Raw genomic sequence first — 12,315 nt, 5'->3', positions numbered from 1 at the left:
ACTGCCAAGGCTTCCTCTGTGTCTTGAAAATAGTTGCCAGGTGACACAGCTTAAGGTAAAGGGAGATTAACTTCTCAAGATTTTTCGCTGAAGTTTAGCACAGGTTTTCTACAGTATCCTGAGTCATACTGAACCTGGGAGAGGAAAAAAATGCTGATTTACAGATGGAATTAGGGCTTTATACCACACTGCTGAGACTTAAAGGACACTAACCAGGTTTCTGCTAAATACTGACTTTAACGTATTCTCTTAGGTGTATGACATATTGAATGGCAAACCCTACGAGTCAGCAGAGGTTTTGGAGGACTTACTGACACAAGGTAACACCTATAAAGAATTGACAATATCCCTTTAGTAACTGAGTGCTGAAACTGTAGTGGTGAGAAGACATTGTCCTGCAATAGCTTGTAACTGAGCTGGTGAGAGGGAAGAGGTGCCCTCCCACCCCCTCACTCACAGAATCAGCATGATTCCCTTAAGAGGTCTCAAGGACATGGAGTACATTTTCAGTATTGCAGCAAGACATTTGTAAATGCTGGGATTGGACTCTGAAATAGTCTTCAGTTTGGCTTTGTTTCTGCTTTAAAATGAATTGGTGCATGATTTGTATAAATAATAAATTAATATATTTCTCTGTTCCCCAGGACATTTGAGAGAGCTGAGTGAGAGTTCCAAGATGCAGCTTTACAAGCTATTGGAATTGCCTGATCCGACCAAAAACTGGTCGACCCTAGCGCAAAAACTGGGTCTTGGCATACTTAATAATGCCTTCAGGTTGAGTCCTTCCCCATCGAAAACTCTGCTGGATAACTATGAGGTAATGTGCTATAACAAGTTACAAAGAACATTCAGACATGCAGAGAACCTTGTCCTCCTGCACGGTGAGACAGTGCAGCCCTGCAGTTTTAGCCAGCCTGGATGATGCTGAGCATCTGATGTCTGCTCTTGCAGGTTTCTGGTGGTACAGTTCAGGAGCTCATCACCGCTTTGAGACAGATGGATCACACAGAAGCCATAGAAATAATTCAGGAAGCACTATCCAGCTCACGCAGACTTTCTCCCCTGGAGGACAGTACAGCAAAAGCTCTTCCCTCATCACCATCGCTCACCTTTGCAAATGGAGAGACAGGTAAAATTGACAGCAAAATATGAAGAGATTTATTTAGGACTTTTTTTCAATTCTCCCTCCCCACTCTATCTAGGACTGCTGATAAACTGCATACCTTCTTGCACACACTGCTTCACCTGCTTACTGGTTTCAGAAATATTTTATGGCAGCATGACCCCTCTCATCACAGATAGCTGCTAAGCCTAGAAGAGAGAGGGAAAACGGACCACTTGAATCAGCATACCTGCATCATGGTATTCATTATACTGCTGCCTTTTGCTAAAACCAGACACCTGCTATTTGCTAATGGTGATGTACTGGGAATGTAGGCAATTACCTCCTAGGCATGTACAAGTGCCATTAGCTTTTGACTTTTTTTCACCCCTCATTGCTGGATAATGAAAAATGTTTTCAGCTCCTAAACTTCTCAGTAAGACTTTGGTATTAAATTTCTCCTTCCACAGTGTTCTGTAGGCAGAGAAACTGGGGATGGCTTAGGTTACACAGGACTCAGGCAGTCCTGCTGGCCAACTACCTGCTCAGAGTAGGGCCAGTGGAACATTACATGAGGTTTCCCATGTTACATCCAGTTGAGTTCTGAGCATCCTCAGTGCTGGAGGTCCTACAGTGTTTTTGGGCAGGGAACTCTACTAAGAGAAAAAGAGAGATTGTGAGAAGTTTGTTATCAGGGATGTTCAGTCATTGCCTGGCCAGGTTTAGTAAAAAAAACCTTTGTTTTTTCCTGTTCAAACACCAGTAGTGCTGCTTGTACCCTAATGTGGATCCTTACACCCTGTATAAAAATACTGCAGTTATTTCTAGAAAGAAAAAAGAAACACCACAGTCACTCCATTCTGGTCTAACATTGCCAGTTTACAGAAAACTCTTTGGTCAGTCATGGAATAAACCTTCACACCCACCCAGAAGTGTGCTTGTACACATATTGCCCCTTTAGATTCATTGTGAAGGGTAAGAGGTGTTCTGCTCCTTTGCAACATGAATGGAGGGCATCACATTGTTTATTTTAAGATGTTTGTTTAGATAAACAAGACTTACCTCTAAGATGCCACCACTGCTTTAGTCACACTGATCCCACAGCATACCTTCAGCTCAGATACTGACCTCTTCCAGTCAGGCACTCCTTCTGTGGATCCTTCACAGGTGAAAGATCCTGCTGACTTGTTCCTATTTTGGGGTCACTTACTGCATGCAACTCTTCAAGTATTTGTCTCAAAAAGAAATCTCTAAGTTGACATAACATGAATTAAAAGTTTTAGGAGCCTCATCCTGGAGCTGTACACTTGCACAGTGTGACTCTGAGAACCTTTTGCCCTGCAGCTGCCATAGCCAGAGTCCTGACCAGAGTGCAGTGACACCATTAGCGTCAGCAGAGCACCAGGCTTCTCATCCCATCTAGCTCCAGCTGCAAGTTGATCTCTGCCAGCAGTACATCAGATCACATGCTTTGGTGGCCTGGAAACATTCAGCACAGCTTTTCTTATTATAATACCTCATGTTATTTTCCTATAGAAGAGCTTTAATCCTGTTGGTTTATATTCCTTAGGCTTTTCTTAAAGCAACCTTGCTCAAGCCACACAAATGATAATGTTTCCCTTTTCTCTGTCCCTCAGGTGAGCTCTGTAATAGCAGATTTCAAGACCCTGAAAGCACATGTGACAGCGGTGTGGAGACCTCCTTCCGCAAGCTGAGTTTCACTTATTCAGACTCTCTGAACAGCAAGTCCTCACTAACACTTGGCAAAATGGCCCTGGGCTATGGACATGACAGTTCAGGGCATAGCAATTACATAGCTGAGTAGTGATGTTCAATTAGCAATATGCAGTTGCAGGAACAAATGGCACATTTCAAATTAACATCAGCGTCATCCTGGCCAGAGGGAAGTGAACTCACAACCAAAAGTGCACTGGAAGAATCCCACCTGAACCAATGGCAACTGCAGCATGTGACTTCTAGCCCTTGCTTCCTTCAATTGTATTCATTTACAAGCCATTTACAATAAGCAGGGCTCCACTGCTGCATTAATACATAGGACTGGACGCTATGAAAGACTGACTGAGTTTTCCTGGTCTGGGAGGATTTTCTTTTACAGATGAAAAAGAAATTTTTAATGCATAATACAAACTTACTTACTAAAGAGGTTAAGCACATAGAACAATCAGAGGATACAGTTTCTAGCTGCTCTCTTCATAATTGTTGCAGCACAGTTGCATGAAACCAGCTCATAAAGTAGCTGGCAAAGAAAAATCATGACTTTAATCACAACAGTGACAACTCAGAGAAAAAAGAGAACCCGAAAAGAATCTTGTATATTTCAAATAATGTATTTAAACTTAACTTTGGTGCCTCTTATCCAAAAATTTTTTCAAGTTTGGCATTTTCCTACTTGTAAATAGTTTTTTTATATCTGTTCCTTTTGAAAAATCGTGCTTTTTAAATGCTTATTTTTATTTTACTTTTATAATAAAACCCCAAAATTAATTCTCCTGTCTGTGCCTGCTGTGATTTTTACATTACCTTTCAAGTAGAGTTATTGAAAATTTAGCATATCAGTTTTAGGCATTGATACAAGATCATGCTGCTTTCCAAGCACTAAAATAAATGAAGGGTTGCAAGCCACCTGTCTTAAAGCTAAAGTATCTTTTATGGTGGGAGAGCAGGACCATCAGCTACTGCTGAGCAGCTGTGCTTTGGGATTAAAGCCTCTGCCTTGTTTTAGTTCTCATCCTTAAGGCAACAGAGAATCATTTACACTGAAACCAACTCTTTAGTGTCTCAGCAAATCTCTGACAAGACAGCCCAGAGGAGAACTATCTAGAAACTCCTGTAGTACCTGTGCTCATGAGCAGTGTTTCTTCTTGTCTGACATCAAATCTGAGATGGTGAGTGTACTGTTACTGATGTTGGCCCAACTGAACAGAACAGGCACCAGAGTTCATGATGAAAAAAGCAAAGAGCAGCAGCATTGGCACTCATAGCCAGTTTATGTGGGACAAAGATGGAGCATTGACAGGGTGGTTCTTGGCTCAGCTCAGTCTTCAGTAACCTGGGTGTCACTCCTGAGAAGATGAATCAAGATAAACCTTGAGAATGCTTAATGTTTAGAGCAGTAGTTGCTGTAATGAATTAAACAATGAGTAATGAACTTGTGAACTAATTTTATATCCAGCTGAATTACTGAGAATGTTAATTGCTTCCAGAGAAGACGAATTATAGTAAAAATGCCATTCTTTCTTTCAGTTCTTGTATGTATAACCCACATCTAAGCAGTGTCTCACACATATAGATTTTTGTTCAATTAATGTACTTCTCCGGTGTTCTCTTTGTATTCCAACAGTAATAGAAACAGGCAAAGGTTCTCATATTCCAGGGGTAGAGGGGCTTTTTGAGCCCTAGGAGAGCTGCTGTCCAAGTAACACACACCTTCTGCTTCCACAGAATTTCCAGCACAGCTCAGCGGGCTGGCGGAGATTTTAACTGGGGTTTCTACAATCCTGCAGGACACCAGGGCACCCTGGCTGTTTATTCATACCTTTTAGCTTTAGTTCTGACCAGCTCTGCTTTTAAACCACCAGAAGACACCTGGATCTGTATTTCCTTAAAGCACTTCATGACCAGGTGTTGCATAATAGCTGTTTATCAGGTTAGTGATCATACACAGCAGGTCCCCTAGGTCCTGTGTATTGAAGTGCTTTAAATGGCTGGCAGCTTCTCAGTCTCAGTGTACTTAATAAAAAAGGCTTTAGTCCTTTTAGGTTTTTTTCCCTTTGTTTAGAGATAGAAAAATACTAATTTTAAAAGTATTCTCAGTAATTCAAAATGGAACACTAAATTTTTACAGTTGAGTCACGTAACAGGACAACTTTTCCTACCTGCATTAACCTTCTGCATCTTAAGTATGTGTTGCAGGCAAGCCACAAAGTGTGTTAGAACTAGGCAAGAGTAGGAGTTAGAACATACCAACAAGTGTAGGACACACTACAGAAAGTGGCAAGACACCTACTAAGAGATATTTGTGTATGGCAGAGCAAACCCGTTTACTGCAAGCAGCTCAGTTAGAAGAAAATGTTAGAACACACAGCTTTACTCTTTTTGCTTGACCTTTTTTCATAGTAGCAGTGGTCATCCTGTACAATGATTCTTGCACTGATGGGAGAAGGTCAGGCTCCTTGCAGGTGTGAGGATGAAGGTAGCAGACAGAGGAAGGAGGCTTAGCAAGAGAAAGTGTAAGCAATGCCAAGTCTTAAACACTTAAAGCAAATGTGTTCATGTCATGTAACTATCAAAATATGTTCATGGACCTCACCATGAGATCTGCTCACCTCACACACGAATTTATCTTTACACCTCTTTGCCAAGATAGGAAGTGCCATTCCCATTTTGCAGGTCTGATGGAATAAAGAAAGAATCCAGGAATCAGCTGAATCAGCCTGAGAGCTTCTGTCTACACCTGACATAGAGAGAAATCTCTAACCTGAATCTGCACTTGCAGTGGAATAGAGCTCGCTCCATTATTTTGCTACTGTACTGCAGTAATAAACATCAGAAATTGTGGAATGCAACAAAAGTTGTGACAAAGATCACTAGAGATCTTCTCTACATTTGACATAAAATGAATTATACAGAAAGTTAGACTACCCTTGATTTCAGATTGGCTGCCACAGCTCTAAGTTTCTTGGCATCATCTTGGGATGTATTTACAAACTGGGAAATCACTGGTAGTAGGAAGTTCTGGGCAGCATTCTGAGATTCTGTGGACTGCACGAAGGACAACAGTCTGTTGTGGGGTGATTTTAGGTCAATACTGTATTCCCCTATCATCTGCTTTATGCCCAGAAATGGGTCCCGCAGCTTTCAGCTGGGTCCGAGGGAAGGAGGAGGGGGAAGCCAGGCGAATTCCTCAGCGTGGCTTGTGTTCAAGCTCACACACGCTCCCTCACGTTGCTCAGCTCTGCTTGCAGCAGCAGAGAGTACATTCCTGCTTTTAGCTACCTTCTTTTTTGTTAGCTGAGGCAAGAAGTTTTCCCAGTCCTGTAAGAGCAATTCTGCGGTAACTTCAGTTCTCCTGGAACTGTTCGGCCTAGCTGTGATCCGAGAACCGGATCATTGGAAGCCGTGGACCAGCAGGGAGGCTGCAGGGACGCTGCATCCCAGCCTTGGACCTCAGCAGGGACCGAGCCAGCTACAGAGGGAACTCTAAATCCACCAGCTTTCTCCACACCAGGGAGGTTTAATATTTCAGCAATTACTCATTTTTTCCCCATGCCCTGCGGGCACTTTGTTTGTTAAATAAATAGTTGTTTTCACTTTCATCCAAGAAATTCCTTTTGTATCAGTGGGGGAGGGAGTGCCAAAACCTGTCTTCTTTAGAGGAGACATTCATTTCAAAGTGTTTTCCTCCTAAACTTGTCTCAAACTGAGACAGAATCTTACCTACATGCAGTGGTGTATGAACTGTCTTTTCTCCTTTGGAAAAGTAAAATTGGAAACTGTTGTGGAAAGTAAAATGCTTTTTCCATGCATTTAAGGAAAAAGAGCCACTCTCCTTGCCTCCCCCAAGCAAAGTGACAGGAATGGTGGTGCCCATTTGTTAGCTCAGGGTGCAGTGGTCAATACTCACCCACTGTCCACAGCTTCTGGTGTTTCTGAATGATCACGTCTTGAAACGGAGCAGTTCTAGAGTAATGGCCAACAGCGCAGTCCAAACTTTCGCTGGCTTCAAAAGACTCCTACAGCTACAGCAAAGACAACACAAGTTAGTTACTAAGTAGTTGATTTTCTCCATCCAGCATTATGAAGCAGCCTGATGTCCCACTTAGAGCCAGGCTGGAGTATGTCTCTTATTTCAAGCCTGCAGAGGTTTCCCATGGCCTCATTTAAACCCAACTGCTGTAGGATTTCTCAGCCATCCAGCCATGCTTGCCATGTGCAATGCAGAAGAGCACTAACAGAGCAGTGGCCTCCATTACATACTGCAAGGGAACACACTTGGGACAGACTTTACATCTGTTAACCTGTGCACTTGCCAGCATTCCAGTGGAGTCAGCAGCACACACATGCATAGAGCAGCATTACACTAATGATTGTATTAGGTACTTACACATTTCTACTGACTGACTCTACTTCTTACAGAAATGGCCTTTTTTCATTTAAGTTTTGGTTTTCCACACTAATTAAACTAAACTGGTGGTTTCGTTTCGCTACCTTGTAACACCTGACTGGAAAGGACATGTAAACACAACTCTTGGACTGAAACCTGTCCTGAAAATTTCAAACCATGAGTTCCTGGTTCCCTAAGTGGGTAAGAAAGCGAACAGTGATTCTGACAATATAAAGGCTGGCTTGTAAGTTTCAAACCCAGCTCTCCTGTACTGAAAATAAGAAACTCATTGGCCCATTTCTCTGCTCCTGACACTGCTACAAGTCACTGAAATAGTCTCTGCTACACAGCTCCAAAACCAACTAACAGAAGTAAAAGTACTGAAGAAAGATGTGCCTCTAAGGCAGAAAACTTGTCCAGGCCACAAGGTATGCCAACAGCAGGTAACAAGTAAGATTGACAGAGAACTATGAACACTTACTTAGAGAGGAACTTTCAGCTACATTTGCATGCTTCTTTCCTGGAGAAGATGCAGAACTTGAAAAAGCTTCCAAGGACATGCCCCAGTAAACTGGAGCAAAATACATCCTCGTGTGGCAGACAGTACGAACAAACAGGTGCCCTCTAAAGCTCAGGATGGCCTCTGCATGCCCAGAATGGGTTCAGAGCCAAATCTCAGTCAGAGAACAATTTTACGACAACAGATTAGCCAACACCATACAGTGCTCTTCCCAAACCTGCTCTCAGGTTCTGGTCTGCAAGGGCATTTGTCATGGCTGTGGGACACTCTGGCTGCTGCTTTTGCCATCAGTGGAGAACAGCCCAGAGGGGGCCCAGGAGCAAACAAAGGCCATTGGCACAAGCAAACTCACTGGTCCTTGAACAAGACATTTCAAGGCAGCATACTGAAAGAACACTGATGAGTCCAGTCCCCTCTACTGCTGCCACCAATAATGTAATGACACTGAGGACAAGCACCACAACACTTACCAAATGCTCCTCCCAACGCTCCTGCTGCCAAACCCCCATTAGATAGAACTGGGAATACAGGTACTGCCATAGCTGCAACAACACTCAGCTGGGAAGATGGATGTGACGACAGGAGTGCTGGGTAGGAGTGCTGCCTTCCTATCTCTGCCCTGATCTGAGACAAAGGCAGAACAACATAACCAAGTACAGCACAGGACGCCACTGCGAAAGTACGAAGGGGAAATGGTTAACCAAAGCACACGTTACAGCCACTGCTGCATGGCGAGAGAGCAGCTTCTATAAATACACACCTACTACAACACCAGGAAACCAAAAGAACATATTAAGGATATTAAGACAATAATGGAAGTCAACCTTGCCCTTTAAATTCTGTTTTGAGTTCAAGCATTTGGCTTAAGCAATTGCTAATCTTTCATAATGGCACGCAGTGCTGAATTAAAGCTTTCCAGTGAGAAAGAACGGACCAACTCCTTAGGGAGCTTCTGACCTTCAAAACCAGCAATAATCAAAAAAATTGCTCAAACCTTGCTATGTCAATCTGGTAATTGCAGAAAGGAACAGGGGGAAAAAAAAAAATAGAATGCTGTTCTATGGAACTGTGCTGGTAGACTTCAGTTGCATAGCCACTTCATCACTTATTAATCATGTACCACATAATTTCTTCCATGATTTTGCCTAAAAATTGTGACAAGCTAGACAAGGTCACAGTTATCCAAATTCACGGGTTTTGCTTCTAGCAATCCAAAAGCTCTTTTCTAAATATCTCAAACTTCACTCATAAGCTGAGATGAACAAATACCACTGACCTCCAGATAGGCCTCTTGATTGTCTTTAAACAAGTGATTCCTTTGAAGTTTTATTTATTTAACGCTATTAAGTCCCATTTTGAAATTCTATCTAGATGTGGCTGGAAGAAACATTTCTCCATCAATGTAAGAGAAAGACATCAACAAACTTGCCCTTTTTCCTAATACACTGCAGCAGTACATATCATATCTTCTCCACATTTTTTCATTCTTACCTTATATCTATTGCTGCTTTGATTCCACTTTGATTCCAGGACACCAAAAAACAGAAGAATTGCTCTGGTATTGTTGGCCCATGGTGCCTCTCAGATTAACTTTTAATTTCCTTTGTCAATGCCTGCATTTGTTAAGTTTTACTCATGACTGTCATCTTCCCTATTTATTTTACAAAATCTATAAACATTGGTACATACACATCTGTATTTTGATTGTTTTCATGTCTTCTTTTAACTAGGACTAGTTTTGAATCAGATGAAACTACAGTTAGTTGTTTTGGTGACCCAATAAAGCATTTGTAAGAAACTTTCATTTATCATTTCCCTTTCATCTTTAAGTTCTTCCTCTTGCTCAGGAGTATGTTGGTTTTGGTTAACACTGAAGTACCAGTCAATATGCTCATCTCTCGGCCCATTAAAACTGTGATCACTGCAAGAAATCAACCCCCAGTCTGAGTTCTCCAATGGAACACACAGTTGCTCCCCCCACACGTGCTCCAGACCCCCCACACCACCAGCAAGTAACACCCACGTGGTGCTTTTACAACACCAGGGGACATCAGCGGTAGAGCTCGTTGAAACTCCACCTACTGTAGGCTGATTCTGCTTTGCAAGAAAATTAATATTTGCTTGGATGGAGAGAGGATCCTTGTGGAACCCCGGCAAGATCCCAGCTGCATTTCAAACCACGTCCGACAGACAAGCCCAACGTTTAGCAACATGCCCACGGAGGGGCTCAGTGGCCTACTGGCGGCAGTCCCAGCTTCACTCCCTGTCTTTCTCCCTTGCCCCCAGCATACCTTGCTGTTATCTTAAAATGAATTTCAAATTACAGCACAGTGAAACTAGAAAAAAAAAATGGATGTGCTTTCAATAAACCACATATATTATATGTAAGCTTTGCTGTTGGTATTTTTACATTGAACCAGCAGTTAAAATTCACATGACAGGAATGGACAGTATGTTCTTCAGCCAGCTCAAAGTGTATGTCGCTTCAACTTCAGTCAAATTCTCCAATTTTTTTCCTCCTCCTGTTCCACTCCTTATCTAGAAGGAAATGAAGTATTCTCAGACAACGTCCAGCAGAGAGGTCAAGATTAGTGAACTTTCTAGTTCTTCAACACTGGTAGGTTCCCAAGGATAAAACACAACCATTTTCTTTTTTTCAGTCATAAGGAAACCATTATCACTAAATCTGCCTTTTATACTCCCTACATCCAGAGAAACAAAAGGAGCAATTGCAGTGGTCTGAAGAACAAATACATAAATGTCATCTTGTTGGGATACAGAGGCCTGAAAGAGAAATAAAAAAAATGTATTATAAAAAAAAACCCCAAATGTGTTAAAGAAGACCCCAGTTACACCCAAACTGGGAAAAACCTACATGTCAGTGAAACAGGCTGAACAAACACGTTTGATCTAAATTAATATTCTTCATATGTAAGAATCATGCAAAACCTGCAAACATTACTAGAGCCTTCCTACAGAATACTACAGATTGTGGAAAAATGCCAAGAAGTATTACCACTTTGCCATCTTCTTATGGAAATAACTTAATAAATGCTAATCTGACTTCTACATAGTACTGGTATCCCGTACTTACTGCAGTGAAAGAGATTTGTCCTTCCATCAACACTTCACTCAACTTACAAATTCACATCAACTGAAAGAGCTTGCCTTTCAATTACATACATAATAGAAATACACAGAAGCAAAAGATGGTAAAAATCCCAGTAAGACAGAAAGTCATCTCATTTTAATGCATCATGGCAGTGAAGCCCTTATACTTCATTTAGAAAATATACAAAAAATAGTTGTAAAGTACCAGGTCAAGGTATAAATTTTTATATTAAGCTCTATCAGTAGTTAATCTCAGAAAGACTTAAAATCCCATCCAGGATGCATTTTCATGCAGTGCTCCCCATTCACCATAATGAAAGATTATGCTACATAACTTTCAAATACCAATTCACCATCTATAAAAAGAGGACAAATTACAGTCAGTGCAGACATCATGTTCCGGTTACAAGAAAAATAACGCTACTCATTTTTGAGAAAAAGCACACATCCTCTGCATTTTGTTTCCTGAAGAAATACTAATACCTTGGTGTTTTTTAAAAGCAATGTTACGGAAGTAGCTCTTGGATTAGCAATGTATTTGAAAGTCTAGTTAGTTTATTAGTAACTACATATAGAAGTACCAGCCTCTTGGAAAACAAAGTCATTTTTTAATCATACCTGAATTTCTTAAAATGATCACTTTGCATTTATCCTTGCTAGCTATCCTTATTAATTAGTATTCCAAAGACAACGCAGTTACAAGATAAAGGAATGAAATTTTCCAGCAATGCTCCAGTTGCAGAGCTTTTATTATTGGTGATATCATCCACAAACCAAAACAAACAAAAAAAAAGCCCCACAGCATGACTCAGACCCCAGACTGTACTACCAGATGAAAAAAAAAAATTAAAACAGGCTTATTTCTTTCCTTTGTATACTCAGGAGGCAGGCTGTGCTGCCATGAAAGAGATAAGAAGGGAAAATCTGGCCCATTTTCTTTTTGTAAAGCAATTATGCTGGTCCAGATTCAAAGAGATTAGACCTCTATTCCCCCCTTGTTTAGCTTAGCACTAAAGAGTAAAGCTGCAGTTTGAAAGGCAATGTGAGAACACAAAGGTCCCCATCCTGCCCATCTGATGATTAAGAATTTTGCAATAAGATGTACATGCTAAGAAGTGAGGCTTAACAAAATGTGTGTGTATGCACACACAGGGCATGCATGCTCTCTACATACAGCAAGCTTGCTAGGAGCAGAAGGAATCTAGGAAAAAGCAGCAAATTGACTAAATGATAGTGTTATACAACACTGATGCCTTCTGTGCCTGTTCAGGAGACTGACACAGTTGCCAGCTATTAAGAGATAATCACTATTATGCAAATCAGAACCCTTACTGGAGGGCAGGGATTTCAAACAGGAGGAAAGGAGCATGCAATGCTGCCTGTTAGCAATGTTACACTGATCTGAGAGCATGAGCACTTCCAGAGGAAATACTGCTGACAGTAGTGCACTCCACACTC

General features: G+C 41.4%; 2 protein-coding genes across 8 annotated transcripts in view; one reads left to right on the top strand and one right to left on the bottom strand.

Annotated features, from left to right (window-relative positions):
- NFKB1 (nuclear factor kappa B subunit 1) overlaps positions 1–2,927 on the top strand; it is a gene marked incomplete at its 3' end in the record, with an annotated part of 57,332 nt that extends 54,405 nt beyond the window's left edge. For both annotated transcript variants that reach the window (XM_082282266.1, XM_082282265.1), the window contains exons 21-24: positions 254–320; positions 645–817; positions 952–1,129; positions 2,740–2,927. In XM_082282266.1, the coding sequence (XP_082138392.1) occupies positions 254–320; positions 645–817; positions 952–1,129; positions 2,740–2,927 (606 nt within the window). The remainder of the gene's footprint in view (positions 1–253; positions 321–644; positions 818–951; positions 1,130–2,739) is intronic.
- The window catches only part of MANBA (mannosidase beta), a gene marked incomplete at its 5' end in the record, with an annotated part of 56,019 nt that continues 44,681 nt past the window's right edge, over positions 978–12,315 (bottom strand). Inside the window, 8 exons of one of the 6 annotated variants that reach the window (XM_082282269.1) lie at positions 978–1,109; positions 1,224–1,311; positions 1,644–2,581; positions 3,960–4,185; positions 5,449–5,514; positions 6,747–6,861; positions 8,217–8,417; positions 9,238–10,530. In XM_082282269.1, coding sequence (XP_082138395.1) covers positions 10,306–10,530 — 225 coding nt within the window. In that variant the 3' untranslated portion in view covers positions 978–1,109; positions 1,224–1,311; positions 1,644–2,581; ... (3 more) ...; positions 8,217–8,417; positions 9,238–10,305. Of the gene's footprint in view, positions 1,110–1,223; positions 2,582–3,286; positions 3,360–3,959; positions 4,186–5,312; positions 5,337–5,448; positions 5,515–6,746; positions 6,862–8,216; positions 8,418–9,237; positions 10,531–12,315 lie in introns of those variants that run through there. The other 5 variants (XM_082282267.1, XM_082282268.1, XM_082282270.1 and 2 more) reach the window with 5 other exon arrangements.

The sequence above is a fragment of the Coloeus monedula genome (genome assembly GCF_965178545.1).
Source record: "Coloeus monedula genome assembly, chromosome: 5".
Classification (NCBI taxonomy): domain Eukaryota; kingdom Metazoa; phylum Chordata; class Aves; order Passeriformes; family Corvidae; genus Coloeus; species Coloeus monedula.
This window is presented reverse-complemented; position numbering and strand designations above follow the sequence as displayed.